The 27,022-nt window shown below is 40.2% G+C and overlaps 1 protein-coding gene across 1 annotated transcript; it reads right to left on the bottom strand.

Moving 5' to 3' along the window:
* Positions 1 to 1,986: 1,986 nt before the first annotated feature.
* ATP6V1B2 (ATPase H+ transporting V1 subunit B2) lies at positions 1,987 to 26,661 on the bottom strand. The gene is made up of 14 exons (XM_007961814.3): positions 26,464 to 26,661; positions 18,738 to 18,793; positions 13,303 to 13,401; positions 12,427 to 12,520; positions 12,220 to 12,297; positions 11,224 to 11,363; positions 10,789 to 10,890; positions 10,342 to 10,439; positions 9,631 to 9,754; positions 7,546 to 7,696; positions 6,004 to 6,086; positions 5,189 to 5,293; positions 4,236 to 4,365; positions 1,987 to 2,261 (listed from the first exon to the last, which is right to left on the bottom strand). The coding sequence occupies exons 1-14, from the start codon at positions 26,597 to 26,599 to the stop codon at positions 2,122 to 2,124; spliced, it is 1,536 nt and encodes a 511-aa protein (XP_007960005.2). The 5' UTR covers positions 26,600 to 26,661; the 3' UTR covers positions 1,987 to 2,121.
* Positions 26,662 to 27,022: the final 361 nt, after the last annotated feature.

Genomic DNA, 27,022 nt, shown 5'->3' with positions numbered 1-27,022 from the left:
GCTTCCTAACAGGTCTTTTCATTAGGTCTTACTCCGGTATAAAAAGGCTCCTTAAGAAAATGCTTTCACTAAAAAATAAGTTACAAACTAATAAGAGTGCTACATAACCAACAAATCCTAAGTATTATGTAAGAGTAATAAGGCAAATTTATCTTAAAAAAGGTTTACTAATAACAGTGGCCTGCTACGGACCAGGCACTGTCCTACCGTTTTACACACAAAAATCTCCAATCCTTACAATAACCCTAAAAGGCATACAAGCAGACAAGCAGACTCGAATTTGTTGAATAACTAAGCAAGGCCATATAGTACTAGTAGAATCAGAAAGAGAACTCAGGTCTACCGAGTTCTTCTTATGATTAAGCTTTTTCCTCTACATCTCCTGAAAGCTGCCTTGAACTGGAGTGGGGAGAAATGAGAGGCTCCATGACAGCATGCCCTGTGCTTTCACCAGGTTTCTTCATACACTGGACATCCGTGTGAGATTTTATGTGAAACAGGTTTTGGCTTGCTTCAAGTTGTGTTTCACTATTTAGTACCCTCTTTTGCTCACAGCAGATGGGCTCTACAGGTCCTGACAAGGTCTGAAATGAGGAATGCTGGGGAGCACCTGTAGGAACACTCAGCCCTGGATCAAAGTACAGCACGCTGTAAGGGATGGTACTGAAAAGAGCGGCAAGGGCAGTCTGGAAGCCTTGTTCCTACAACACAAGGGCTGGTTCCCAATCCTGGTTATGATGCTCAGAGCTGTGAATTGAAGAGATGTGTGATTACACATTTGCTTGCTGCTTTCCTCGTTAGAAGATACACAGTCACTTTAGTTAACTTCCATTTAATTTAACATTTATTTCATTTTATATCCAGATGTCACATTTTCTACATTAAAATATAATCATGCTGACTCCCCCCACCCCCACCCCCTCAAAGAAAAAAGTGAAGAACTTTACACAACATGAAAGATGGAATGCACGGAGTAGGGAAGTTGCTATTGCACAAGTAACAAAGAACACAGAGAGACCAAACAGGACACATGGCAGAACTGCATAGAAGATCGCTCAGGGCTCACGTTCAGGAAGGCGCAGGAATTCAGAGAACTCTAAAGCTTGGAAATGCTATCGTTTGTGCCACAAAGATTACCCTGAAAAGGTAGAGAGAGGTCAAAAAGCAGAACAAAATTGGGGATTTTCAAAGGCTGCTCTCTAACAGAGTTTAAAATATCCGTAAACATAAGTGCGTTTGCTCCCCACCTTGCCTTCGGCATCTGGTAAACACTTTAGAAACTGAAACCACTGTTAGTATGTCAAAAGGTAGAAAGGCTGTAGGTTTTTCTTTCTTCTTATCTTGTACCCCAAACAACAACTCTATTAGCGATTTTAATCACGTGACTCCTCTGCTTGGAAACCCAGTAAGGATCACCAAGACAAGGGGCCTCACTGCTACCTGACAGACACCAGCTGTGCAAAAGTTGCAGGATTCTGTGTATTATTTGGAGAGGGAGAGCTGTAAGACACAGGAATCCCAATACATATGTACTAAAGAGAAAAAGAAAACTGCTTTCACTCATCTATTCATTATACAGGAAAGAGCAAGTAGACAGTCAAAACCATCTGCTTCGAGCATCAGCACAGCCCAGCAACACAGGCACACCAACAAACCGAAAGCACACACTCAGGAAAGAGCCTCTTGGCCCTTCTCAAAGGAGACTTCTTTTAGACCGGATCTTGCCCCTAATGTAGAGACCAAAGCATTATAACTTCAGAGACTGGTACTCTTGAGGGAGTTGAGAGGTAAGGTCTAAGAGACCCAAATAATGAGACCGTTATCAGGTAACTAACTACTCCACTATGTACAATACATACAGCAATAAGAAAACGCCACTCCATCCCTGCAGCTACTTTAAACATAGCACTGAGGACCCAGGTTTTCTGAATGGGATATTTTAAGGTCTGTTAGCAGTTTAAAACGTTGCAACACTGGCACAATATGTTACCTATTCTTTGTTTTTAATTACAGGGTAACACAGTAAACTCCAACACAAAGGTGGGGATTGGGGAGCGCAAAAAGAATAAAGAAAATAGAACCAGTATTTCACAAGAGTGTGGAGCAGTGCAGAAGCAGCAGCTAATGCTTCGCAGAGTCTCGAGGGTAAAATTCGCTGAGGGTGCTCTGAGGGATTCTCTTCAGCATTTCTTTGGGGAAGATTCGGAGCAGCTGCCAGCCAATGTCCAAAGTCTCAAAGACAGTGCGATTTTCGTAAGGACCTTAAAAAATTGAGATTGAATTAATAAATGCAAATGACTTCCAGCTTAGCAGTGTTATTCAGTATGTATTGTTACATGACTAGCAGTGTATTAAATATATATTGGAAAAAAAGTTGGGACTCCCAAGACTAAATGAGAAGGAGTGAGGAAAAGAGAACACAGACGGTATCATAAGGAACCAGAGAAGCGGAAGAGGCGGCTGGGCTGAGACAGGGAACAGTCTTGCGGGAGAGGATGGGAGATAGATCTGAGATTTGACAACTGGGTAGCATACTTGAGGAATAGAAACTAGAATCAATGTTTTGTCCAGAGATTAGTGAGAAAAGTCTCCCTAGCACAGAAGGTTCACACAAGGAGAAAAGGCTGAATTTGAAGGCAACTAACACAGATGCTCAGAAGGCCATAAATGCCAGTCAAGCACCTGAATACACGCAACCCTCTCCAGAGCATCACTAGCTGAAGGTCAGTGGTTTTCCAAGTTGTTAAAATTATTTTTGGTGGCAGAATCATCCTTATCCCCACACATAAATCTTATTCTTTGATTCCAAGGCTGGAGGTCTGGGTTCTTCTCTCTAGATGAAAACTTTATTTTGTTTAAGATATTCAGGTTCTGCATTAAAAACATTCCAATAATCATGAATACTTTGGGGATTTAAATAATAATGTATCATATAACTGGAAAGGTGCACATCCTAAGTGTACAGCCTGATGCATTTATTCCAAAGTAAACACACCTGTTGTGACCACCACTGATGTTAAGAGAGTATCACTAGCATTAGTAGGGGTGATGGGAGAGACCAAGCAAAACAGCTTGAAAATCCTGCCTATGCTACATCATAAAAACCATTACAGGTTTTTTTAGTAGAGGGACAACCAATAAAATTAGTAATATATTTACCCTGGCAATGGCACACAGGGAGTCAAGGAGACTGGTGAAAATGTTGGCACCAATGGCCAAGGGTGATGGGACAAAGGTTCGGACTAGGGCCTTTGGACTCAAGAGTGGTCAGAGACCAGCAGCTTCAACATCACCCAGGAATTCACAGAAATGAAAAATCTCTGTCCCCACCAAGGTCTGCTCCATCTGAATCTGCATTTTAACAAGATTTCCAGCTGATTCAAAAGCATATTACAGTTTAAGAAATACAGGACTAAGGTATTATAATGGAAATAAAAACCGAATAGGGTGAGATATTTCAAAGGAAAACAACACAAATTAGTAAATAATTGATCACGGGAGAATAAGCAAAGAAGGTTAAGAATAATGCCCAGTTACTGAGCTTGGGTTAACTGGAACAATGATTATACCAGAGGTAGATAAAAATTGAAAGGGCACTGCTAGGCAGGTCACTTGGAAAAAGAAAAAAAACTGGTCCGAGTACACTGAGCCTCAGGGGATGGTGGCATAAACAACAGTGGTGTTCCTAAGGTGGCTGGAGGTGTGGAATCAGAGGTCCGGACAGCGGGTAAAGGCCCATACACTGTAGAGCCACAGCAGAGTGAAAAGTAGGCACTGGGAGGGAAAGCAGAAACAACAGGTAACGGAGCTTTTCCGATTATTAACAATTAAGAGGCAGGAAGGTAAGAAATGAGAAAAAGAGATGAATATGGATGAATCAGGAAAGTCCCAAGCCCCAAATGTCAAAGCAGATCATTGCTAAGAAGTCAGCAGCAAGGAGAACTGGCAACGAAGCTGCACAGCAGAGGGCCTGGGAAGGAGGATTCAGAAGGGCGATGGAAGAAGGAAAACAGTGAGATGGTAGCTAAGTAACTGGAAAATCAAGTCAAGATCTTCCCAAGGTATTTAGAAGGCAGAGGAGAAGCCAGAGGGTTAAGGCAGGCAGGTGACAGAGCCTCTTCTCTAACCACAGAAATAACTGTATAGAAACCAATGAGAATTCCCTCAGGCTTGGAAAGCAGTTTTCAAAATTACATACAAGGCGTTTTACGTTTGTAAGACAACAGTGATCTTACCCTGAGCAATAAAGTTCCTCTCAAACTTCTGCAGAAATTCCAAGTAGAGAAGATCATCTGAGGTAAGGGCTTCTTCTCCAACGACAGCTTTCATGGCTTGTACATCCTTCCCAATAGCATAGCACGCATACTAAAGAAAAGAAAGGCTCCCATCAGCAGAGAGAGGCTCTCAGAATGTTCAGTCATCTGGGATATAGGAATGTACTGCTCCAGTTTTCCTCACAAGAGCCCATAGAAGGAATTTACAAAATCAGTTCACATAAAATTCATAAGAAAGTACCAGAAGGACTATATTCTCACTCAGAAAGGAGTTTTCAGGCATACAATACACAGACACTCCTAAATCTCTACAAAAAACACACTTCTTCAACGTTAATGAGCTCAAAATTTATAGACCACTTGAAAATCAGAACTCATAGTTAAACCATGGAGAAATCCATCTTGAAGTTCTAGTAAAAAAAAAAATCTGTGATATCACTAAGTTTACCACTTCTACTTTATGGTCATAGTATTTTTATTTATTTGTGTTAGTGTACAATCTTATATGACTATAAAAATCAAGGATTTCAGAGACTACATAAAACTGTACACTTTAGTGTTCTGGTGATGGCTTAATATGTTGAGCAAGAAACAGGTGAGAGCAGCCTTTCAGGAATACTCTATAATTAACACTAAAATCGCTAATAAAAAATTTAAACAACCTCATTGCTTGGCTTTTTATTTGGAAACATGATAGCATTAGACATGAGTTTCAAGCTAATCTTGATCATCAGCATCTATCCTTAGGAGAAAAGGCTGCTGTGGTTCTAATGAATGATTATGTATTTCATACCAAGTCTACACTGAAATTCCATGTGGATGGGGAAAAGTGGTAAGGGTGAAAGACAAGAGGTGCAAGACAGCAGAAAGGCATTCATTTTTTTCAAACACCGTTCTTAGAAGAATGTACGTACCAGCTGGTTAGATACATCGGCATGATCCTTCCTGGTCATCCCTTCTCCAATAGCAGACTTCATTAACCTTGATAGTGAGGGCAGCACATTGATAGGTGGATAAATCTTGGGTAGAATGAGAGGGGAAAAAATACTATATTTAAGTACAACACTCAAGTTTTACAAAAAGCATTTGAAATTCATTATTACATCTGACATCACAGAAAACTGCTGCATTTGTCTCCTAGACGAATTCTACTGTCTCTTCCTGGGAAGAAAAGGTAGCAAGAAACACTTTACAGCGCAGTATTTCTTTCAAGAATCAAATCCAACAAAGTCTCATCTACAACACTGTACAAGACTATTTTAAAAAACTAAACTTTCACCATCTGTTTGGTAAGTACTACCACATTATTGAGTCAAAATGGTCTTCTGAACTGACTCAAAAAATTATATACAAAATAAAAAGATTAACAGTAATTCCTAAAAGCTGATTTTAGAAGCAGCATCTACTAGAGAAGCATGGAAAAGTCATTTTTCTCTATTAATAACAAGATTGGTAGATGATACCATTAAGGAACAGAATTCCCAAAAAAGTTGTTGGAGACAAGTGACTCCATTTTAAGACACAATAAAGAAAAGTGACAATTCTTAATTCTGGTGCTCTGCCCACACCAGAATTTAAGATAACAGAAATGACAATTTTATAGCCACATTAAAAACAATTCAAGTTGATACTTCCTAAGCAAAGCAATTCCCAAAAGCAAAATCCAAGTCACTAAAGAGTAATGGATGAGCGAGCCTGCAAGTTTCAGAGCACTACTCGCGTCCAGTACCTGTCTGTTGTGTAGCTGTCTGTCCACATAGATCTGCCCCTCTGTAATGTAGCCAGTCAAGTCCGGGATTGGGTGAGTGATATCTACCGGAGGAAGACAGTCGAAGTTAAGCATGGCATATTTAGGTTATGAGTTTTACAGTGGCCATCTCCCAGAACCAAACCCACAAGAAGTCCATCTGTACTACCTATAACATTACTTAGAAGAGTGTTATTAGAGTCATTTTCTGTGATGCTGCAAATGTTCTGTGTCTGTGCTGTGCAGTACGGTAGCCATTGGCCTAATGTGGCTATCTAACACTTGAAACATGGCTAACAAAACTGAAAAACTTAATTTCAATTATTTAATTTTAGTTAACTTGAACTTAAATAGCTAAATGTGGCTAATGGCAACTATACTGGCCAGTTGAGTTTGGTTGCAGCAGTTAGATGCGTGTTGGCTCTATGAGGTAAACTGGCTGCATTCATAAAAGACTCTCTCTCCCCTAGGTAAGTGCTCTCCCCTCTCAATATAGGTAAAGTTTCATTTTAAACCCGAAGTTCCCTTACAGAAATTTGCCAACCTGATGTATACTGAGAACATTCTTAGTTCATAAGCTATGTCAGATGGATACACAACATTTCACCATGCAAAATGTTGGCATGTAACACAGAGAAGTAAACACTAGCCAGGCTGCACCAAAAAGGTCACACAAAGCAACACATTTCCAAATCTGTTAAATTCCATCATTTTGTAGCTACTCCCCTGGAACAAATCATTTTCACGTCAGAGGCAGTACAGAGTAACAGTGTGAATTATGAACTCAAACTGGGTCCTAAAGCTATCACTTGCTAACCTCAACAAATCATTTTACCTCCCTATGCCTCAAACAGCATCTGCCTCAAAGTTGCTATGAGGAGCAATGAGTGAATATTTATAAAGCACTCAGAACAGTGCTCAATTACAGTAATAACTTACCGTAATTTGTAAAAGTGTTGTTGAAAAACTGAAATAAGGACAAAAAGGCAATACAGGAGAGGAATTCTAAACAGTTGTACCCCAGGAGCCACCCTGAGCACACATGCAGACAGGCATTGGAAAGTCATTTTTAACCAGCCCTTGGTTAAAAAATCTGTCTCTAAGTCTTGTGGAGCTTACTACCTGTACTCCTCATGTGGCACTTAACATGGCCATCTTAAATTACCGGGGCACACACATAAAAAGCATCCCCAGTTAGACTGAGTAACTTACAGTAAGTAGAGATCATAAATTCTTTTCAAATATTCTTTACATTTAGAACAGTGTCCTGCAAATAGCAGACACTCAATAGTACCTAATAAATGAAAGTTAAAAACTTAAATTATGAAGAAAATTGCTTTTCCTCCACAAAAGGATAGTAACTATGGGTAACTTTCAAATGAAAAACGTTTTATTTAGCCACAAATAACCAAGATAAACTCTTAGGGGATGTGTTCTCAAAATAATTTCAACTCGAAAAGAAAGATGGGTCTTCTCTCTCCTTAAAAAGATTAGGTGTGTTATAATCCAAATACCAAAACTTACCATCATTAGGCATGGTAAGAATAGGGATTTGAGTAATCGAGCCGTTTCTCCCTTCCACTCGCCCAGCGCGTTCATATATTGTGGCTAAATCTGTATACATGTAACCTGGGAAGCCTCGTCGACCAGGAACCTCTTCCCTGGCTGCTGAAACCTGACAGCAGGTCAAGGAGAAGAATATCACATACCAGATTATAACGAGCTTGGTTAGAACATGTTTGTTTGAACATGCCAAAGTACAAAGTTGAAAATCCCATCATGTTCATTTTAAATACTGTCCTTAAGAATGATTTAGAAAAATCTCCCGGCAACACGAATTCAAAGTATTCTGTAACAAAAATGTTGACAATGGGGGACCACAAGGTTTTTGCTAAAATCATACTGCCATAATGTAAGTTTTCAAATAGTTTGCTAGAAGAAAATCTGTTTGCAATTTTATAAATCAAAGGAAGTTAATTTTAAAACAGAAAAGATTGCTGGTTCACAAGATTTATTCCACGTGGTGGAACTAGCCATATTTATCTAACCTAATCCCAAAAAGGTCAGAAGGGAAGGAAATGTATACCAGGAATCATCTGCTGCGCTTTACAACATTATTTAATTTAATCCTCACAGCAACCCTATGAGGAAGGCGTTACCTCCAATTTACAGTTGGAATCAAGGGTCAGAAAAATTAAACAATTTCTGAGGGTCACAAAGTCAGGAGTCCATTCCACTGCACAAAATAAGAATGGTGATAAACAATCTTTCCCTTAGAGACATGGATACTAGACTACAGGCGTGCATGTTAACCTACAATCAACTAGAACCCTAAAGCATTATGAAATGCAACTTCTAAGTGCTACTCTGGCATCTTCCAAGGAGCGTGCTACAGCAGTGCTCCTCACAGTGCGGTCTGCAGACTAGCTGTTATCAATGCGCAATGATCACAGAGAAAGCAAGATAAGCACTTAGAAACTTTCAGGGCAATCTGGCAGAATAATTTTATGCCTGTTGAATCCAGTAATTTTAAAATTTGCATTTGTAAATTATATATCTATTTAAAACTTCACTCTTCTAATAACTCATCTTTATTGTATTTTACAAACGTATTGGTCTGTGATGGATGGGGGAGAAAAGTTAGTCCTTGACTAGAGTTAGTCTGAAACAGCAATATAGCAGAGTAAGATATGGTGACAGTACTGAGGGAATTTTAAGAAGTGAGGTATTGATACAGCCTGTCTCTTCAGAAGTCTTTTTATGTGCTTAAAAGAGTAACTTACTCAAAATTTCAGTAACTTGTATTCGAAAAAATACCCCAAAACTTCTAGGGGTAACTGTCAAAATCTCTTTCTTGAGAGACAGGTCTCATTCTGTTGCCCAGGCTGGAGTACAGTGGCACAATCAGAGCTCACCGCAGCGTTGAATTCCTGGACTCAAGCTATCCTCCCACCTTAGCCTCCTGAGCAACTGGGATCACAAGCGTGTGTGCCACTATGCCCGGCCAATTTCTTAATATTTTGTGGAGATAGGGTCTTGCTATGTTACCCAGGCTGGTCGTGAACTCCTGATCCCAAGTGACACTTCTGCCTTGGCTTCCCAAAGTGCAGGGATTACAAGAATGAGCTACCGTGCATGCCCAGCCTGCTAGAATCTTAATACTGTTCCTAAACATTAGGTTTTCTGAAGAAAAAAGTGCTGAAGAGAGTACTGTCAGAGTATGGTCTTTATAATATATTAACTTCATTAAAAATGGAATTATAAAAAGGGTTAAAAATTAATAGTCTGGACAGAAACAGAACTTCCTGGGAGAGTAACTGAGTAAACAGCTTGAATTATTTACTCCATTTTACAATCATTTCTTAATCCATGGAGACAGTGACAGTATGATACACAGGCTAACCATTTAAATCTTATCCTCTAATCACTTCTACCAAGTTGACAAAAAGGAAGTATTTTCCTTTCTGATTTATTAAGCCATTCTACTAATATGTGAACAGTGGAATTAAAAAACCATAATTGAAGAATAATGAAAACTTGCAAAGCGACAAGTTAACCCTGAAAATTAACCAATTTTGTTTAACGGAGGGAAAAACATGAACAAGATACCTCTCGAAGTGCTTCAGCATAAGAACTCATGTCTGTGAGGATAACCAGTACGTGTTTCTCACATTGGTACGCCAGAAATTCAGCTGTGGTTAGAGCCAGGCGAGGAGTGATAATTCGCTCAATGCTGAAAGGGAACTTAGTAAGTCTTAGGCCACTCAAACCAAAAGACCAAAAAGAAAAGACAAAAAGAAATGATTCTGGAAACAACAGTACAGTTCCCCTTTTAAAGTTTTAAATAAATTCAGGAGAGCAAAGCAATTGTTGCTTTACAAATTCTTAAGTAAGGTATTAACAGTTATTTATAAATGTCCCAAATTTCTCAGTTGTACGGTTTCTCAACACTGGGGTGGGGCAGGGGGGGCAGGAGGGAGAGAGACAGGGAAGAAATGAAGGCCAGATTTTTCAGGTAAGAGGAAAAAATCATTTACAGAGAGTTGATTATGTATTAGGTAATTTATTAAGTATGATCTCATTTAATATGCAAAACAACTCCATGAGACAAGTATTAGTTGCCACATTTTACGAGTTTCAGAACCTAAGTAATTTGCCCAATGCCAGATAATTATCAGGAAGCAGGGCTGGACTTTAAATACAGGGTTACCTCACCGCTAGGTCCAAATGCTGTTATTACCACATTTTACCTCCCCAACCTTAAGAAACATTTTTGATCCCGAGTCTGGGCCACAGAAAGAAATAGCTCTGTTTACTTACGTTGGGTCATTCGCCAAGTTCAAAAAGAGGCAGACATTGTCCATTGAGCCATTTTCTTCAAAGTCAGATTTGAAGAACCGGGCAGTTTCCATGTTTACCTAAATAACAAAAACTTCATCAGTGCTGGGAGAAGAAAAATCCTTAACATTTATTTCTGATGAAAGCCAAGCTACAGATTTGAACTGTTCCTTCTTTTAAAAACTCAAGTACCCCAAAAGTTTTCACAAAAGCCAATAGAACAAAGAGCCGGTTCGGGGCACAAACAACATTATTTTTAAATTTCAAATGAGTCAAATGCCAAATTTTAGTCCTTAGTTTGGCCAAAATGCCAGACTGCAAATTCTTTACCTAAAGAAAAACTCAACTATATATGTACAGCTTACTACATTGTTCTCATAACACAAGCAAAATTTTATATATCATACTAAAACAAAAAAATCTACTTACACCCATAGCAGCAAATACAATTGCAAAATTTTCCTCACTGTAGTCTACTACATCTTTGGATTTCTTTACCAAACCAGCCTGGCGACAGATCTGAGCTGCAATCTGATGAGCAAAGTAGAAAAATTCAGTTGAAATCTAAAATAACATTTCTACAACAAAATAACTTTTACTGTAAACTTTTTGGAATTGAATCATAAATGAAACCAGGATATTTTAGGGGATTTATTCAACGAAACTATTTTGTACTTTTTGCAAAGATATGCAAGAGTAAGCAAGAAGACATGTGCATAAATAAAGATTTAAGGTAACTGGATTATACAAACAATAACACTGAGTATTTATTTTGAAAACCCTTTACTTGGTTTCTCAGGAACAGTGGAGCATTTAGAAATTCTTGTCTGCTAAATTTCATAGCAAACCGATCCCAGTCCTCACCTCATTGTGTGGTAGCCCAGCAGCAGAAAAGATAGGAATTTTCTGCCCCCTGGCAATACTGTTCATTCCATCGATGGCTGAAATGCCGGTCTGAATCATTTCCTCTGGGTAGATTCGACATTGAGGGTTGATTGGCTGACCTAATGTATTTCCAGAAATGAAAATTTTAACATGTTGGCACAATATTCATGAATGAAATTAGAAACCATATCAAATTAAAAGAAAAAGCACCAGAAGACCAGAACTACATAAAGCATCTCTCTATTACAAAAAAAAAAATCAGTTAGTTTTCAAATATGAAACTTGAAATAATTTTTTCCTTTACTCTTTTGTAGACTCACAAAACATAGGGTAATAGAATTCAAGTTCCTAAAGTAAAATAAAGGTATAGCAAATAAGAGAGAAGTCCTAATGTCTTTTTTTTTTTTTTTTTTTTTTGAGATGGAGTCTTGCTCTGTCGCCCAGGCTGGAGTGCAGTGGCTCACTCAGCTCAGTGCAAGCTCTGCCTCTGGGGTTCACGCCATTCTCCTGCCTCAGCCTCCCAAGCAGCTGGGACTACAGGCGCCTGCCACCATGCCCAGCTAATTTTTTTTTTTTTTTTGGTATTTTTGGTAGAGATGGGGTTTCACCATGTTAGCCAGAATGGTCTCCATCTCCTGACCCCATGATCCGCCCGCCTCAGCCTCCCAAAGTGCTGGGATTACAGGCGTGAGCCACCGCACCCTGCCGAGAAGTCCTAATTTCAAATTCATGGTTTTACCATATACATTTCGGACACATCCTAGATATTTCACAGTATCTTAAAATATTAATACATAAAACTTTAAGATAATTTCTAAGAAAATATAATTAAATAATAAAATAATTTATAACCTATGGAGTATGTTGCTTATCTACTTTAAATGATATCACAAACACCACTCTCTATCTGGCAAAGGTACAAGACAGAGAGAGGCTATTTTATCCCAAACACAGAAATCCATCTACTGTCCCTACCCATGATATCAAGGAAGTCTTCAGCCAGTACAACAGGACCTCTGTCAATGGGTTTTCCCGATCCATTGAATACCCGACCTAGAAATCAGTAACAAGACAGGACAAAGTAGATGCTGACTTTCAAACGTTCATAATTTTTAAAAGACCTTATGGAAATATGTTTAAAAGGAAACAGATCTCAGCTTAGAATGAATAATATCCATTTACCAAGCATATCCTCAGACACTGGTGTTCGGAGAATATCCCCAGTAAACTCACAGGACGTTTTCTTAGCATCTATACCTGAAGTCCCTTCAAATACCTATCAGGAAAAAGAATTAGAAGGGTAAAAGTAATTTAGATCATGGGCATTTACATTTTATTCATCTGTTAAACAGCCCTGATAAAATAAAATACACGAATGTATACTACTTTTGATATAATGAGCAAAGACATATAATAAATCAAATTGTCAACCTTTAGATCAAGGGTTCATGCTACAGGCCAAGTCTGATAAACAAGCTAAGCATGTTTTGTTTTTTTAAAAAATTTTTTAATATATGTATTTTTAAAGGGTTGTTTCAAAACAAAAAAAAAAAGAAAAAGGAAGAATACGTAAGAGAATTTAGTTGGCCCCACAAAGCCTAAAAGCTTTACTCTCTGGCCCTTGACAGAAATCTTGCCAATCCCTGCTTTAGACTATTTTTAAGGGGAACATGTTATTGAGAAAACTGCCATTACCCATAGTGAGGTAACATTAAAAACTAGGAACTGTATGAGACAATTTAAAGGAAGAGACTCAGATACTTTTTTGGTTTCATCACATCATCACTGAATTCTGCTTTTCATCTCTCTCCTTCTACATGACTAATTTTATCCATTTAAAAAAAGCCATTTTACTAGTGTTGCTGTCGGACTAAGTGGAGGTAGGTGGCTGACACTGAGCAAGAAAACACACAATGATAATTATTTTTCCCTGCAGCCAGTAACCAATCTCTAAAGACTCTAAAAACACTTACACAATGATCATCACAGAAAGAAACAAGTAGTGTTCCCTATGTGTTGGCAGCTAAGCAACAGTTCAGCTGGCCAGGTGAAACTTACCTGAACTACTGCCTTGGAACCACTAACTTCCAGAACTTGCCCACTTCTCTTCGTGCCATCTGGTAAGGTCAAATGGACGATTTCAGCATACCTGGGAAACTAAAGAGAAGAAAAATAAAGGATCAATAACCCACATTTTAAAAGCCCTCCAAATTACTACACATGCTCTGTCTCTACCATGGTATGTCTGAATGTGCAACCCCCTACTCTCCACAGATACAGGTTTAGGCTGAGAGCTTTCAATATCCTCAGGTAGTTTAAGTCCTTACAACACACATCACTAACACGTATATTAGCAAACAAAGCATAAGGTACAGAAGAAGGGTCTTAAATCCTTGAAAACATGGCAATTAAATGTATTGCTTTTCCTCTGCATGCATGTTTTATAGTTTTGAGGCTACAGAAAGGTACAGATAAACATGTTCCCACCACCTAGAACTGATGATTGCTTTCTAGGCTGTGTGTATAAACAACTGTGTGCTTCAGGTGTGCTTGATAGGGGAAGAATAAAATGTTACTAAATAGGCTAGGCTCGGTGGCTCACGCCTGTAATCCCAGCACTTTGGGAGGCCAAGATGGGCATATTATCCGAAGTCAGGAGTTGGGGACCGGCCTGGCCAACATGGTTAAACCTTGTCTCTACTAAAAATCAAAAATTAGCCAGGCATGGTGGTACATGCCTGTAATCCCTGCTACTCAGGAGTCTGGGGCAGAACTGCTTGAGCTGGGGAGACGGAGGTTGCAGTGAGCCAAGATAACGCCACTGCACTCCAGCCGGGCTGACAGAGCAAGACTCTGTCTCAAAAAAAAAAAAAAAAAAAAAAAGTTACTAAATAATAATTACTATTATAATAAGATAATGCTTAAGTCTCATCCTCAATCTAGTTCTCCTAACAAGATACATATTCCTCTAACCCATTTTTACTCTTTATAAAGACATGTCTCCAAAAAAATGTAGTTTTGTGATTTACATAAATGGCAATGTACTTATCATTCTGCAATGTTTTCCACCTGACCTGATATTAACATGACATTCTGTCACGTTAATACTTATTTTATCAACATAATTTATTGAAAGATGCATCATTATTCTGTGTGATGTGAAAAAAAAAAACTGCCAATTAAACTATGATGTGCCATTGGTTGTAAGACCCTTTGGAGATATGGACACCTTAGAATTAATATTAAAACAGAGGATGTACAGTTAAATCAGATAACTACACTACATTTTATTCAGCAGTTCTTCTACCAGGGGAGTTCTGGGTTGTTCCAAATTTACACGAGCACAAAAATGTTACAATGAGCATTCTCGCATGTGGCTCCTCATACAAGCCAGAATTTCCCAAAGCCATTTAGTGGGCCACATACAAGCCATGACCATTTTCTGCCAAACTAACTCTGTAAAGGAACCTTATTAATTTACAATCTCCCTAGCAGTATAAAAAAGTATCCTTTCCATCTTTGCCAATCTACGCTTTTTTTTTTTTTTTTTTTTTTTTTTGAGACGGAGTCTCGCTCTGTCGCCCAGGCTGGAGTGCAGTGGCCGGATCTCAGCTCACTGCAAGCTCCGCCTCCCGGGTTCATGCCATTCTCCTGCCTCAGCCTCCTGAGTAGCTGGGACTACAGGCGCCCGCCACCTCGCCCGGCTAGTTTTTTTGTAGTTTTAGTAGAGACGGGGTTTCACCGTGTTAGCCAGGATGGTCTCGATCTCCTGACCTCGTGATCCGCCCGCCTCGGCCTCCCAAAGTGCTGGGATTACAGGCTTGAGCCACCGCGCCCGGCCGCTTTTTTTTTTTTTTTGAGACGGAGTCTTGCTCTGTTGCCCGGGCTGGAGTGCAGTGGCTGGATCTCAGCTCACTGCAAGCTCCGCCTCCCAGGTTTACGCCATTCTCCTGCCTCAGCCTCCCATGTAGCTGGGACTACAGGCGCCCGCCACCTTGCCCAGCTAGTTTTTTTTTTGTATTTTTTAGTAGAGACGGGGTCTCACCGTGTTAGCCAGGATGGTCTCGATCTCCTGACCTCGTGATCCGCCCATCTCGGCCTCCCAAAGTGCTGGGATTACAGGCTTGAGCCACCGCGCCCGGCCTAATCTACGCTTTTAAAAGTAATTTTTGCCATTTTAATAAAAATGGCATCTTTTTAGTTTGCATTTTCCTGACTTCTACCAGTACTGAGGAACTTTCCATGCTTATCATTGTCAACTATTCATTCATATTACTGATAATTTGGACTTCACTTCCTATGAATTGCTTGTTAATATCCTTTCCTCACTTATCAAGTAAATCCTTCTTATTCATTTATAGAAGTTTTATAGATTCTCCATATTAATCCTTATGCAAATATCTTCTCTTAGTTTCCTTTCTGTCTTTTCACTTTGCTTATGGTATCTTGTCATACAAAAATTTTAACACTTTTTACGTAATAAAACATACTGTGGTCCTTTACGAATTTTTGCCTTTTCTGTCTTGTTTGGAAAACAGCCTGAAGTCATAAAAATGGTCTTCTGTATTGTCTTCTATTAGACTTACGTTTTGTTTTCTATATTTAGATCTTTAATCCATCTGGATTTATTTTTGGTAACTAATTTTATGTTTCTCATTTTTATATGGGAAACCAATTGCCCTAACCATATTCTGAGCAGCACAGTGTCCCCCATGGCCTTGTAATGTCGAACTTACCAAGTTGAATTCTCGTGTGCGAAGAGTTGATTTCAGGGCTCTTAGTTTTGTTCCACTGTTACATCTGCTTATTCCTGAACCCAATCCTCATTTTTAATTACTCTTCTCTGATTGTGTTAATTGGGGAGAATTGAGTCTTTTCCTTCATGAACATGGAATCTTCACTTATCTCAGGTCTTCTTTTATGGTCTTTCACAATGTTTTATAGTTTTCTGTAAATAGTTACTCTGGCATACAGAACACTAAAAATTTTTGTAAACTGATCCTGTATCGAGTACCTTGTTTTCTACCATTGTTTCTAATTGTCTGCCACTGAATGACTTGGGTTTTCTGATTCATTAATCAGATTATGAAGAAAGGATGACGGCGGTTCCTTTTCCCTTCTCCCTTTGTACCCTAATTTCTTTTCCCCATAACACTGGGTAAGTTTTCAGCAGAAAGATGGAAAGTGATGCTGAGTGAGGACTGGAAATTTCAGCCCCATCCCCTGACTTCCTGATAGAGTAGTGGTACTGGAAATTGACTAATCATCGCTGCTAAGGACTTGACCAGTCACGCTTAGGTCTTCAAAAAAAATCCTGAGGGTGTTTGTAGAGTTTCTGGGTTGGGCAGCAAGAATGCATCCACGTGCCAGGAAGGTGGTCCACCCCAGCCCCTCGGGGACAGAAGCTTCTGTGCTTGGGACTCTTCAGGACCTCACTCTACGATAATCTCTTCAGCTGGCTATTTCATTTGTATCCTTTAATATACTCATATTCAGTAATAGTAATATTAATATATTAACATACCCTAAATCAGTAATAGTAAGTAAATGGTTTTCCTGAGTTCTGAAACCTATTTTAGGGAATTACCAAACTTCAGAAGGGAATCTTCAATCTGTAGCCAAGTTGGACAGAAGCTGTGGGTAACCCGGGGAGCCACTACTTTTGATTGGCATCTGAAATGGACTGCAGTCTTGTGGGACTAAGGCCTTAACCTGTGGGGTACACACCAACTCTTTGCAGTGAGTGTCAGAACTGATTTAATTGCAGGGCATCCAATAGGTGTTTGCCAAAGAACTGAATTGTTATAGGAAAAAACACACATATCTGGTGTCAGAAGTGAAGTACATACTGAGAACAGCAGTAGAGAGGAAACGGTTGTTTTCCTTTCACTGATTTTAATGGGAACGTTTCTAGAATCTTCTAAGCGCATGATTTGCTGCAGGTTATGGTAGATACTCACTAAGAGGTTAAAAGTTTGTTACATTCCTTATTTTGAAAGAGGCTTTTAACAAATGAGTAATTTCATCAAATTTTTTTTCTGTATTTATTGAGAAGAATAGAAGCTTTTTCTAGTTTATTCCATGAATGTGTTGAATTACACTGTTAGATTTTCTAACATCAAATTATCTACTTTTGCTGATATTTTACATAGGTATTTTTGCTAATATCTAACATGAATGTATTAAGAATTTTGGCATCTGTGTTTATAAGTGAGAACAGCTATTTTTCTTTTCTAATACTACCCTTTTCCTGGTTTGGAGTCAAAGATATGCTAACTTCATAAAATCAGTTGGCAGCAGTGCTTCATCTTCTTCTATTCTAATACAATTTGCCTGAGACTATCTGTTCCTTGATCCTGTACATTTTATGTTAAAAACAAAAGTCAAAATCTAAAATCAAAACAAATCACTATAAATCTCACGGTCTAAATAGATTTTTCTACAACTACATAAAATTTATTTACCAGTCTTCCCTCACCTATAACTATACCCCAATGTAACATTCAATGAAGCTTTTTCAGGTCTCTTAAAATTACTTCCTCAGAGACGGTTTCTAAGTCCTTCCCAGTATAATCTTTCACAGCACCCTAACTGACTCTTCACAGCACGTACCAAGTAGACACGGATACTATATCCGCATCTCCACTATACTATGCTCAACTAGGGGAGACCCCATTCTTGTTGTTCACCATTTTATTTTCTGTACTGGGCTCAGCACTTAACACTATTAAGCCCAAATATTTTTTGAGCTGTTTCAATAATATACTTAGTAATATTAAAAAATTTGTATTTTAAAAATGAGTCCAAAAGTTTATTTAACAAAGAATATAGAAAACAATTAAAATATAAAGAAACAAACCAAGCTTCCTAACATTGTCCTCAAAAAACAAAACGTAGGCTGTATTCTTTCACAAAACGTTAATGGGTACCTGCCTAAATCTTGTACAACTTAAGTTTGATTATGGCTTTGAATCAATCTTCAGCACATATCAAACTGCAGTCAGGAGGTAAAGTCACTAGGTTTCATCTTGAGATTAGTTTCTACAAGTGCCTTATCACACACAAAGATATTACCTTAGTGATAAAGCACAAGAGGCAACGCACTTTGCCCTTTAAGAAATGTTTCTTGATGTATCTTCTGCTTCCAGAGGGGTCACATGCCAAACACAAATACATCATTAACCTCTCTCAACAAACTAGTAATTGTATGCCTCTCCTTGACCCACCCCAGTAACCAATGTACAATTACTGTTCTAGAAAACATACTATAGAAATTATTTTCTTGGATGATACTTTGCTCAAACAGCTCAGGTAAAAAGCTTAGCCCAGGGTATCTGATAGCCAAGGGTATCAGGGTATCTGGGCTTTAGCCTGACCGACACTCAGTCTAAAGCATGGCTTAAAAATCATAACAAAAATTTAAAGTGTACTAAATAGGATCTAATGCCACATTTTTAACTACATAAATAGTCCATAACAGAGAGTGGTATTACCTTAACATGATCTAAGATCACTAGCGGACCATTGACTCCCGATACTGTCTTGTATGCTGGAAAGAAATACAGAAGAGTCAGCTTTAGTCAAACAGCACAAAAGCTTAAATTAGCTCTCTGGCATTACCAAAAATCCTTTCTACGTTATCATATCTATTACAATACGCAACACTCAAATAGTTACAAAATTTTTCAATGCATTTACAAAAATGGCTGTGCCTATAGAACTTTTCATAACTCACTGTCATCCAACCAAAAATATTTGGAATCCTTAGAAAGAGTAAGTCATTGTTCTAAGCACCCAGCATACAAAAACAAGACACAGAGGGGCAGACTCTGCTTGCCTTTGAAAGTTTGGTCTTGTGCGAGGGGGTAGAGGGGGTAGAGTTAGAATGGGATGTGATAAGGGCCCTCACTACGGCCTGCGGAGGGTTTGTGGGAGCACAGTAGAAACAGGGGAATAGTTCTCATCTCAGGGAGAAAAGTAAAAACGTTATAGAGGAGGTGGCATTTAGCTAAGTAGATGAGGAAAGGGAATTCTTAATGTTAAGCAGAAGTGACCAAAGTCACAAAGGAAATCGGAGAAATTGTATATAGCCTGCAAGGTAAAAAGCCATAATTAAATGGTGTCATAAAAACTAAGGGAAAAGAGCTTTTGAAGGAGGGAGTAGGCAACGGAAAGAAAGGCCAGGGGTCAAACAAGATAAGAAAAGTATCCTTTTAAAAAAAAGTCAAACCTTTCTGCTAGGTTAGAAACTGTTGTTTTCCACTGCAAAGTGCGCCCTAAGAATAAACTGCTACTCTACCCCAGCAGGTCCTACCCAAAGCCCTCACCTATCACACCTGCACGGCAAGTGAAAGGGGGATCAGGTATAAGAACACGCAGGGGACAGTAATTCTACAGGACACCTACAAAATTCACTACATTTCATAAGCAGAACAACTGAAAAAAATACATGAACCAAAGTTTTGAAGAAAATTTAGTATAAGGCCTAAAATAATTAATAAGAAGCTGTCTAGCAACTGGGAATTTTTCACTTGCTAGATTTCTTTTGAGGTCTTATAATGAGTTTGCACAGAGATTCCTGGCAGAGATGTGGACTCCCAAGAATGAGGAAACCATTTACTAACCAGTCTGTCCACTCGAGGGGCTTTGGAATTTAAAATTACAATTCCTTCAGCCTCAGGCTGGGAAGCCAGAGCCCTGCTACAAATGCTGGGACGGAGCAGACAGCGCTGTCAGGGCTTCCAACTTTCCTGCTAACCGGACGTTTAAATCCAGACATCACATATTTGCTTGACTATATCAGTAATTGTACTGTAACTGTCTCAATAGAGGCCCCCAACTGAAGTGTTTTTTTGGTTTTTGTTTTTCACTTTAGATAAAAAGCAAGCTACTTGGAGGGATGGTCATGTGAAAGGATTAATCATTCCCCTAAATTACTAGAAAGACCCCATTTGCCACATTTTCTGCCACTTTTATGAAAACTATCCCCACTCTTTTAAAATGATCGAATACTCTTAAAAAACATAATTCCAACCCCCAAAAGATTTCTTCATTGTTCTCATTTTAAAAAGACTTCCAACATTGTTTTTCAATGACTTTCTAAAATTGCCAAGTGGAAATGGAAAGTGAGCTACATTAGAAATATGTTTTCTTGAAACCAGTTTTCAGAAACGCAGAAACGTAGACCTTTCCAAAACCTTTACCAAAAAGCTGGGGTTGGGGAGGGGATATGGTGTTGAAATTTATGATAAACTGTTTTGAATAAAATGAAATACCAGTAAAATACATCAGGTTCTTAAAATTCTCTTTTTTCCGACAAGACTGTATCTCCTGTATACGTCTAATTTCTACAACAATAAAGCTTCAGAATCTCATGTTTAAAATTCAAGCTCATTCCAAACCATGAAATTTTGCCAGTCACGAGCAAAAGTATGACCAAGAAAAAGAAACACCAGTCATAGCTTTTCCTGGAAACAGTGAATCAAGTTGACTTCTACTACAGAAGGCAAGATTCTACTTCCTCAAAAGTCTCTAAATTTGCAACAATGTATCCAGCCTTTCAAAGAGCCAATAAGTAACCTTGCAGGTTAACTGATAACACCAATATACATTTAGTAAGCACTTTTCAGGAATTCTCATTTAATCTCCATAACAGACATATGAGTTAGCTATCATTATTCTAAGTTTCAGAAGAGAAAAATTATTCTCAGAGAAATTATTGGCCGGGCGCGGTGGCTCAAGCCTGTAATCCCAGCACTTTGGGAGGCCGAGACGGGCGGATCACGAGGTCAGGAGATCGAGACCATCCTGGCTAACACGGTGAAACCCCGTCTCCACTAAAAAATACAAAAAACTAGCCGGGCGAGGTGGCGGGCGCCTGTAGTCCCAGCTACTCGGGAGGCTGAGGCAGGAGAATGGCGGGAACCAGGGAGGCGGAGCTTGCAGTGAGCTGAGATCCGGCCACAGCACTCCAGCCTGGGCGACAGAGCGAGACTCCGTCTCAAAAAAAAAAAAAAAAAAAAAAAAAGAAATTATTGTGTCTTGCCCAAGGACACAAGCAACCAGCCCAAGGCTCTGAACGTGCACACTCTAGCTCCAGGGCCACTTATTCTTTGATTCTACTACAGCCCAAATTCTAAAACTGAACCAGTCCATTTTTTGTGGCATGGTATCTTCTAAGAATTATGAAGCAATATCACCCAAAACAGTTTCGCAAGCCTGCAATTTTAGCTATGAAAAACAGGTTTTTACTGTTCGCATCAGGGAATATTTCCCTGTGTCTACGCTTTGTCACAATCGCAAAACAATCTTTTTCCAATGGAGTCGTAGCTACTGGAAGAGTTTAAGTAGAGAACGGAGAATCTGGTGGAGGTGATTCAGCCGTTTTCCTGCATTGAAAATCATGAAAAACATGAGGCGATGAGGAGACACTTCGAAACAAACCAGAGGTTAAACATGCTTGGTTTAAATTCAACTGACATATAAAAACGAAGCTAAGACATGTTATAATCCAAATAAGATAAAAATGTGACCCAGCTTTATAGTTGGAAAGAGTTTCATGCTTTTACAGAGCATCTTCAGATAAGCTATCTGATTTCACCTTCACAGAACACAACGAGGTGGGTGCTAGGGTGTGAATGTCCCCTCGGAAACTCCAAAACAAGCTGAAACTTCATCCCCGATGTGGCAGTATTGACAGGTTAGGCCTCTAAGAGGGGACTGGGTCATGAGGACTCTGCTCTCATGAATGGATGAAACCATTCATGGGTTAATGAGTTATCCTGTGAAGGGAACTGGTGGCTTCACAAAAGGGAGAGAGACCTGAGCTAGTGCCTCCGCATTCTCAGCCCCATCACCATGTGATGTCCTGAACCACCTTGGGACTCTTTCAAGTCCCACCAGAAAGAAGGCTCTCACCAGATGCGGCCCCTCCACTTTGGACTTCCCAGACTCCAGAACTTTAAGAAATAAATTCCTTTTCTTTATAAATCATCCAGTTTCAGGTTTTCTGTTAAAAGGAACAGAAAATGGCTAACACAATAGGCAAGGCTGATGCACCCTAAGGAAACTAAGGCCCTGATAAGTTTGTTTTTAAATGGGGGAGCCAGGCTTCTAACTGTTTTGTTTTTCTTTAATCTTAGGATTGGTACTCTATGACCCTTATATTATTTCTGGCCTTAGTCTCCAGTACAATTAAAAAGTATGGAGATCATACAGCTTCTAGCACTTGGACTACAAGTGGGAACTAAAAGACAATTTATATAAAACTACAGCTCTGTTCTATGGTACTAAAACTATCTGAGAGAAAACCAAGCAGAATGATAACAAACACTAACTTTTATCTCTCGACAGTATTTATCCAGCCTTCCTCACCATTACCATTAACAGCCCAAAACAGAGATACCAGTTTAGAGTATGGCTGTCAAAGACATCAAGTTGCCCTTCAAAAAAGACAAAAACCGATTTGCAAATTACCTAAATATTTCTATTTACCAAAATATTGACCACTCCTCTCCAAATGAACAAGAATTTGAGTCCGTAGGTGGGTGTACGGGGGATAATCAGAACTTCTGACAACACAGAAGATACATTACATTCTTAACATATTTTACAACCAAAATGTCTTGGCTTTGATTCTGAACTATCGTATCAGGCACACAACAAGTATTTATGAAGTAACACTTAAAACCCAAAATCTACACAGGTTTTAAGGAGCACGTATTTCGTCAGACGACATCCTCTTCCTCCTGCAGGATAGGAGACTGTTCAACACTACTAACACCATTTAATGATTATGAAACACTCAGAAAAAAAGTTGACAGCCATTGCATAATAAGTGTCCTAGTCTTTTAGCCTCCACCTTATTAGCAAAACAAAAACCCAGAGCAATCATCCTCTCTTGTAAAAGAAGAGTAAAGATCCACACCATGAGCAGTGGGCACCTAAAGAAGAGGTTCTAGAAAAAAAGCAAGGAGAAGATTCCTATTTTGACTTTTTGCAGGGCTAGCTCTGCCTTATAAGAAACTTAAGGTCTGTTGATTTCGGGTCTCAAGAAAAATGGAGACGACCGAATTAAAAATATATAGCATTCAAAAGCTCTACATATGTTGTTAACCTTTCCTTTTAAGAGAAAATCAAGTTTTCATTCCTTGTGACTTCAGAAATTCAACTAAAATGCTCAAGATAATTTCCTAATTTCAAGCCTGAATATGTTTTCCATTTCTTGTTAAAAGTCCTATAATCTGGAAGCTATTTTTAAAAAGGATCTAATTTGTACGGTGGAGCTGTCAACATTACTCCATTTCTTCATTCAAAAACCACAACTTTTTGAGTTTAAATACAACTTACACAATTACAAGGCACATTCTATTTGTCAGGCACTGTGCTAGGCAGTGGGGACACAAAAAGAATCTCTGACTTCTAAAGGTTCAGTGTGAAGCTTTAGGCCGGGCACAGTAGCTCACACCTGTAATCCCAGCACTTTGAGAGGCCAAAGCGGGCGGATCTCTTGAGCTCAGGAGTTGGAGACCAGCCTGGGCAACACGGGGAAACCCCATCTCTACCAAAAATAAAAAACAAAAATTAAAAAAAATTAGCTGGAGGTAGTGGTGTCCATCTGTAGTCCCAGCTACTCAAGAGGCTGAGGTGGGAGGATCGCTTGAGCCTGGGAGGTGGAGGTTGCAGTGACCTGAGCTCACACCACTGCACTCCAGCCTAAGCAACAGAGTGAGATTCTGTCTCAACATACACACACACACAGACACACACACACACAGACACACACAATAACTATAATTACATATCCCCTTAAATTATATCATCAATCAATTTACAAAAATTAAGAGGTTGGCTGGGCGTGGTGGCTCATGCCTGTAATCCCAGCACTTTGTGAGGCCTAGCGGGACAGACTGCCTGAGCTCAGGAGTTCGTGACCAGCCTGGGCAACACAGTGAAACCTAGTCTCTACTAAAATACAAAAATTTAGCCGGGCATGGCGGCATGAGCCTGTAGTCCCAGTTACTCGGAAGGCTGAGGCAGGAGAATTGCTCGAACCCGGGAGGCAGAGGTTGCAGCGAGCCGAGATCGCGCCACTCTCCACTCCAGCCTGGACAACAGAGTGAGACTCCGTCAAAAAAAACAAAACAAAACAAAACCACAAACATTAAGATGTTAATCAGTATTTACTCAAAAGCAATTAAAACGTTTGCGTAGAATGAAAAATATGGCAAAAGAAGAAGATATTCAAATGCTGTTAGTTGTTAGCCTAAGTACGATATCATTATTGCTTTTTAGAATAACAGGATATACAAGTGAAACTCAACCAGGCATTTCAACTCCTTGCTCTGATTCCGCCCATGTTCACAATCTATCCACTGAATTATTTGAGCAAGGAGTTTAAATACAAGTTACACAATTACAAGACACATGCTATATGTCAGGCACTGTGCTAGGCAGTGGGGATAAAAAGGATCCCTGACCTCTAACAGTTCAGTGTGAAGCCCTATGCTACAACAGTTTTGTCAAGAATAACGTCTGGAAAAATTCTTCAGCAACTGGCTAAGTACGTACGAACTATGGAGAAATCACATTCATCTCTCTTAAAGGTTTACAATCTTAATCATGGAGTATCTTTAAACAACATTATTTCAGTTGATATTCTCTGAAATGATTAATTATATGGAAACTGACTACTACACCTTTATAACCTCTTCTGGGAGGCACCACTAATGTCTATCTGTTCTGCCCAAAGAAAAGCAATGCATACAAACGTAATTAATAACAGAGAATCTGTAATTCATAGGTATAAATTTATTGCCAAGGTTTGCATAAGAATGCAACATCTGCCGATTTCCTGAAGTAGCTACTTCAGTTCAGATAAGCCCCAACATACATTTTCTAATTCGAACAATTCCCAGGGTAGAAGGCACATCTCAGCAATCCACCGAATCAAATGTTTTCCTTTTTCTTCACACTGCAGTGCCATCACATGACCCAGTGACAGATCAGGATGTGGATTAGTCAGGCTTCAGATAGCCCAGGCTAACACCCTTCATCTGAAATCCTTTTTAACCAATCGGCCACCTACAGACAGGCACTCTGGCAATTAACCAGTGAAAATGCAGCCTCACCACCCGGGGAAACATCATGTGCTTTTCCCAGTTTTTAAAAAAGTCTATTTCGAGACTTTTTTGAAAACTGGGAACTGGCTCATTGCCAGTTCCCAAGAACGCTGTGAAGTTAGATGCTACACAACTGCATTCCCTAGTAATCAAGAACCATTTCTTTCGGAATTGCTGAGCTATCCACTTAAACCTAGTTCATTAAGGCCTTTTTATTCAAATAATCACAACACTTAAACAAGCCTATGCACACACACCATCTATGGGCAAAGCCACTTGGCTTCCCCAAAGAACCTTGCACTCAACCGAGTTCGGTTAACTGGTCAGTAAATGAAGAGGCAAGGGTAGAAAAAGGCCCAGCGGGAATTTAAGAACCTGGATTTTTAGTCCCTGCTCTGCCAATAAGTGTCTGAAGCATGGCAAATTCTACCCCTTCCAGAACCTTAGGCTTCTCACCTGTAAAATGATAGGGTTGGACTGGATGACCTGCAAGGTACTTTTCAGCTCTAGCGTTCTCTGATATCTAGGTGTCCTTCTGTGGAGCAGCCCCTCCACCGAACACCAAGCCACATCTCCCTCTGGCTAACTGGCCTGACCTCCATCCACGAAAGGCCTGACTACGCCAGCGATGGCTCTACCGTCTGCCCTCCGCAGTAGCTGAAAACCCCACTGAGGTACTTATCAGGGGAAGGGGAGAAGAAGGGGCGTTCCCTCGACCCCCTAGATATCCAAATGAAGTCAGGGGAAGATTAAGATCGGAGTGACAAGAAGTGGCCCTCGGGGACGGGAAGCAAGCGCCTGAGAATGTTCCCCACTAGGGAAGCTGGGGAGGGGAGGGGGTAAGGGTGTAGGGCAATAGCCAGGAGCCCACCAACCCCAGGAAAAAGTTCCTGCTGGTGCTCTTGCCCTCAGCCCACCTCCCGGAAATATTAGGTACAGGCAAATCTCCTTCTAAAGAGACAAGTGGGTCAGGGTCGGAGGGGAGACGCGGGAGGGAAAAATATATCCTGCACCCTACCCGCTGGCTAAGCAGGTGAGTGGGAGCAAAGGGCTAGGCTAGGGAGCAAAGAGCGGAGACGTCTTGCTCTCTGATACTCACTGAGGCGAGGCTGGGAGAGGTAGTTCCGACTGACGGCCAGCGCCTGCTCCCGAGCTCCCACCGCCGGCCCACCGGTGGGCACGGGTAGCTCGGGTGCGGCCCCGTTGACAATCCCCCGCATCGCCCGCAGCGCCATCTTGTCTCCTCCTTCCCGACTGGCCCAGCAGCGACGCCGCGCACGCGCGGATATACCACAGCGGCCCGCGCCCCCGGCTCCGCCCATGCGCGCTGCGGCGCCCCGGCCTCACCCCGCCCCCTTCGCCGCCGGCCGCCCCCAGCCTCGTGACTTAGCGCCGCCGGGGCCAGGCTGGCTTGCAGGCAAGAGGAGCTGACCAGCGTGCTGGGAGGCGGGCGCGGGCGCAGAGGGAAGGGAAGCGAAACAGGGCAGATTGCAGGAAAAAGGAAAACCAGCCAAAAGAGAGGCCGGACAAGCGGGAGGGGAGGAAAGCAAATGCGTGCAGGCAAACGTCAGCTGATGTCCGTTTCGAATGGGCTTTCATGACGCTGAATGGAGAGAATTCAAGCTGTGAAAACCGCTTTGAAAAACAGAAGCAATGGA

This window comes from Chlorocebus sabaeus, chromosome 8, assembly GCF_047675955.1.
Source record: "Chlorocebus sabaeus isolate Y175 chromosome 8, mChlSab1.0.hap1, whole genome shotgun sequence".
NCBI classification, from domain to species: Eukaryota; Metazoa; Chordata; class Mammalia; order Primates; family Cercopithecidae; genus Chlorocebus; species Chlorocebus sabaeus.
This window is presented reverse-complemented; position numbering and strand designations above follow the sequence as displayed.